The following is a 5,031-nucleotide window of genomic DNA, read 5'->3' as shown; positions in this document are numbered from 1 at the left end:
AACCCTTTATCGGTCCCCGCTTTGGATCCGACTAAAGCAGATGGTTTGAATGAAGCCTGGCAGATTCTGGGAAGCCCGGGATGCTGCAAGGCACTCTGAGAGATGTGGGAGCGAGATGTAGGGGGTCACGTGGCTTCGAGGCTCCTCGGCTCCTCCCGGAGCTCCCACTTGACTGGGCCCAGGGCGGCTACACACTGGCCGGAGATCAAACACTTGGCGTGGCCCCAGAGGCAGGACTGGAGACGGCGGCACAGCGCGCGAATCCAAGCGGATGCTCCTGCCAGGCACGGGCGCCCTCTTGCGTCTCGTTTAGGAAGCGCGGCGGCGAGTGCTCAGGAAGCGGCCCCAGGAGCCCAGACGGCCTGGCCAGGTACGCCGGGACGCGGCGAGGAGCGCGAGGAGGCGAGGGGCCGGCGGCCCCGCCCGCGGGCGGGAGGGCGACCGGAGACCGCTGCCGGGTGGCGGGGCGGACGCCCGGCGCGGCGGGGGGCCGGACAGGTGCGCGGGCGGGGGGCGGTGCTTGGGGATCCTGCGCACTGCGCGCGCCCCTCCCCCAGCGCGGCTCCCCGGCGCGGCCCCGGCCCACAGAGCGAGCGGGAGGAGGAGCTGCGGCGGCGGCGGCGGCGGCGGCGGCGGCGGCGGCGGCCACTCGGGCAGGTTGGCAGCGCCGCGAGAAGCCGCCGACGGCGCGGGCTGCTGGTCCCCACGCGCAGGAGGCGCGGGCGGCGCCGAGGCAATGGAGCCTGGTGACGCGGCGCGCCTCGGCCCGGGGCGGGCGGCCCGGGCGCTGCCACCGCGGTTGCTGCTGCTGCTGCTGCTGCCGCTGCTGCTGGGTCGGGGGCTGCGCGCGGCGGCCGCGGCCTCCTCCTCTGGGGCGGCGGCCGAGGACAGCAGCGCCATGGAGGAGCTCGCCACGGAGAAGGAGGCGGAGGAGAGCCACCGGCAGGACAGCGTGAGCTTGCTCACCTTCATCCTGCTGCTCACGCTCACCATCCTCACCATCTGGCTCTTTAAGCACCGCCGGGTGCGCTTCCTGCACGAGACCGGGCTGGCCATGATCTACGGTGAGCACCCCCCCACCCGCGCCCACCTCTCCGACTCCCCTCGGGCGGCCGGGCCGTTGCACTCCCCCCGCCCCTCGCGCCGCCCGGTGCTCCCCCTTCACTCGCCGACGTGTTTCGTTTCTTTTCCGTTTCCCGCTGCGACGGCCTCGGTTCCCAAGGTCAACTGTCTGCATTTTCGGGCTCCCTATTACCATGAAAAAGGATCCCACCCCATTTCGACGTTTCTTCCAGGAGAATCCGGAAAAGGAAGGGCATCGAGGTGGTCCGGTTCTGTCCAGCCGGTTCCGTCTCGGCTTCGCCCCCACGCCATGCGCCCCCACCCCGCTCAGCTCTGCGGGGTGTGTGCGCGGTGACAGGGGTTGAGTGACTTCCCGGGGACCGCGCCACCCCCGGAGGCAGGCCACCGGGAGGGTCGGGGCGAGGGCTGAGCGTTCTTCAGCTTGGGTATGGGTTGACGGGGCCTGATGGATGCCACCACGTCCATGGTCTAGCTGGGTGGGCGCCCACTTCTGAGATCGACGTTCCAGGGTCCCTGGTTAATCGAGTCAGAGCATGAAGCCCTGTGAAAAGCGAGCGTGGTCCAGCACCCAGAGTGGTGCACCGCCTTGGCGGGCCTACTCGGGGAGATGGGCACGCCTCCCACCCTTATGTCCAGGTGGGAAGTTGTACCCAGTTACTTGCCTTCTCTAAGCGAAGAGCTTTTGTATTCCTCAGATTGTAATGAGGACGGGAAGATACATTTAAGGGTGTATGAAGAGGAAAAGTAGTGGTTTTGATTCCGGAGTCAACCTTATTTTGTTGTGAAAGGTGGGCTAATGCCACCATCCTTTTCTGGAGTTCATGGCACACGGTGTATTACATGCGTAGTGGGCAGCACACATCTTCCCTTACTACGTGGATGTCGGTTAGCCAGGATCTGAATCATCCCTGTTCCCCTGCCCCCCCCAACTCCGCCCCCACCACACCCACCATGACCTATCTCCAAACTGGAACCAAGTATTCTCTTTTTGAATTAATTCAGTGGATTTAAGGCCCGGGTTGGCATCCTCATGTGAAATAAATGAGCCCACTTCATGACTGTTCCCAGTAGGGAACATTTTACTTCATGACTTAAACAGGAGGGATTTCTCCTGTTTCTTTTCTTTTTTTTTTTTTTCCATTCAGGGTTCCCTGATAGAGAATGGAAAGCAGACACCTGAATCTTTAATGTGACAGTTACCCCTGGCCCTGGGCCCTGCTTCTCATGGTTCTTGATTAGTTGTTGACAGCCTGGGCTCGTGGCCACCAAGGTTATGAAATGCTTGCCGGGAGCCCTCTTGTTTTAAAGGGGTAGTGGCCTAAACAGATCTTGAATTGAAACAGGACCAGGTCTAAAACCTAGTTTGGTTATTGCAGATTACAAGTGTGAATATGAACTTTAGCCTCCATACTTGGCCATTCTTGAGCTTTGTGGTTTGTGTCAGTCGGTGACAAATGACTGATGCCAGGGCTGCAGGTAAGCTAGGTTTCCTGAGCAGATAGCAGAGTGGGGAGTTGAAAGATGTTGTCATTTCAGGCGATTGACTCAGAGCCCTAATGCAAATGAACGTTGCCTTTATATCTATGTAGATAGCCACGAAAATATTTTTACTGTATAGCTGTTAGATCCAGTTCATTAAAGTACAATGTGAAATACTTTTAGAGGTAGATTTGACAGGCTCATAAATGCATGCTTAAGCGCATGGAAAATGGGATTTAAAAATATATTTTCTGAGGAGTACTCCGTGTTCTTAGGAGCTCAGTCACCTTTATCTTACAGCTTGAGAACAACAGTGGAATTTTCCTTGGCTGATGTGTGCTTTTAAAACTCATCTCAATCTTTTAGTCATTGGGATTGTGCTACCAGTGTACTGTTTCATTTTGTGTTATGAAAATCTGGTCTAATTGATGATAATGTTCCGAAAAGGCAACATCTGTGCATAGCATTCCCTGTAATTTTGTTCTGTGACTTTGAAATGCATTAAGAAATTTTTTGTCAATATGTGATGTCCTGGGTTCTCCCAAATATTAATATTTTGATGCAGATTGCCTGTAATTGTGAGAAAATATTTCTCTGTCTCTCAGGGATATTTGGTCTTCTGTTTCAAGTCCCCTCCCCCGGTCTGAATTCTAATGTCATTTGATTAGCTAACTATCCATTATATACTTAAGACTATTGGGTTAGGGATTCTGATAAAAAAAAATTCAGTATGAAAATCTTTTAACACTTAAGTGAATGCAGTACAGATTTCAGGACTTCTCTTTCTTGACAGTAAGAAATCAGATTTCATTTCTTGATATCAGTAGAGGAAGTGAGTAACTGTCCTGTTGCCTCTGAGTAATAAAGGACAGAAAGACCTAAGGAAACATTTAAGTCTCTGCTGTGTGCCCAACTCAATTTATGGAGGTAACCAATTTAACTTTTAAATGTCGGTACGTTTTTATGAGTGAAAGAGTTCAACTGCAAATTTCAAAACTCTTTACTTTGAAATAAAAAAAAATCTAATTCCTGCCACTTTAAAAGTATTTAAGTGGTACTTTGAAAGGGAAGGCTTTAATATTTAAAATAAATGGATATATATATATATAACACAATGTATTAATATATAATAGCATTAAAAGAAATTGTGACAACGTATGTATTTGCTGGTATAGTCATAAAATATCTCCGGAAGGACGTACAATAGACTAGTAACATTGATTTCCTTGTGGAGGGAGGAACGAGGTGGGTGGGACGTAGGGATGGGAAGGAGACATCACTGTATACCCTTCTGTGCTTTTCGTTTTTTGAACTTTGGAAGTGGAATCACCTAAGAGCACATCCCTGCTTCCATTCTGTAGCATTTGTGACGGCATTTTAAGATGCTCCTTAAATCATCCAGTTTGGTACCCACTTCTCCCTAGTTAAATCACATTATCAATTTTCTGTGACCTTTTGCTTGTTAACTACCCACGGAACTTCTGGAGCCCTGTGCCTGGAATGGAGACAAAACAGGGAAAGGGGAAGAGATTTCCCCTCCCTTTCCTCTCTCCTTTTATCTCATTATCCCCAAAGAATAGTTGATGAGTGGTGTGCAGAAATGGATCCTAAGGGACTCAAGAACAATAAGAGACGCACTGTGAATGCTTAGCATTTAAATCGAAAGGAATTCCCCCACCTACCCAGGGACCGTAAGAAGCATGCCTTCCTGACCACTGACCCAGGAGTTATTAGGGAAGTTGCCCTTAGACTAGACTCTCCAGGGATGTTGAAAGCAGCCCCCAGACCCTGCGATGGGATCTGCAGGGCAGCTGGTAAGGCACTCGCCTGGCACCAGTCTGACCTGTTTTGTCAGGGCAGGGAGCTCCCAGCTGTCCAGTTCGGTAGGTGATTAAGTGCCATCCTAAAGTTACTGAGCCCTGCGTGTCTGTGCAGCAGAAATAGCAAGTGTTGGAGGCAGAGAAAGTTGGTATTAACAGACTGTGTCCGTTAACTGTGGTTCTCTCTCATGTGTACAGTAGTTCCACTTCCCCCATAATGTTTTTGTGACAACTGATACGGGTCCAAAATATCTGACTTTGCCGCACTAGCCTACCACCTGCTTCTCGCGTCCCCCTCCTCCATGCCTGTCAAATTTTCAAGTACACGTTGGCCAGCCCCTCTAGGTTCTGTGGACCGTGGGCTCACTGTTGCTGTGTTGGAGCTGGATTGCTAAGCACAGGCTGAGAGTCGGTTCATGGGCAAAGTCTGAAAGGGGAAAATAACGACTTTTTGTAGTAGCATGAAATTAACATTTGAGCCTGTGAGCAAACATTTCAGAACCACCCTCTTCCTGGTTAAGCAGGAACCTTTTTTTTTTTTTTCTTTTAAGAGCCCTTCACTTTGGCCTTAGTTTGGGGAAGCTCTGGATAGTCTTGGTTTGGTACCAGATCCCCTGGGTTCAAATGCTGGCCCTGTTGCTTATAACAC

General features: G+C 51.9%; 1 protein-coding gene across 2 annotated transcripts in view; it reads left to right on the top strand.

Moving 5' to 3' along the window:
• Window positions 1–605: 605 nt before the first annotated feature.
• SLC9A7 (solute carrier family 9 member A7) overlaps window positions 606–5,031 on the top strand; it is a 111,418-nt gene continuing 106,992 nt past the window's right edge. For both annotated transcript variants that reach the window (XM_032474948.1, XM_032474947.1), the window contains exon 1: window positions 606–1,064. In XM_032474948.1, the coding sequence (XP_032330839.1) occupies window positions 737–1,064 (328 nt within the window). In that variant the 5' untranslated portion in view covers window positions 606–736. The remainder of the gene's footprint in view (window positions 1,065–5,031) is intronic.

This window comes from Camelus ferus, chromosome X, assembly GCF_009834535.1.
Source record: "Camelus ferus isolate YT-003-E chromosome X, BCGSAC_Cfer_1.0, whole genome shotgun sequence".
NCBI classification, from domain to species: domain Eukaryota; kingdom Metazoa; phylum Chordata; class Mammalia; order Artiodactyla; family Camelidae; genus Camelus; species Camelus ferus.
This window is presented reverse-complemented; position numbering and strand designations above follow the sequence as displayed.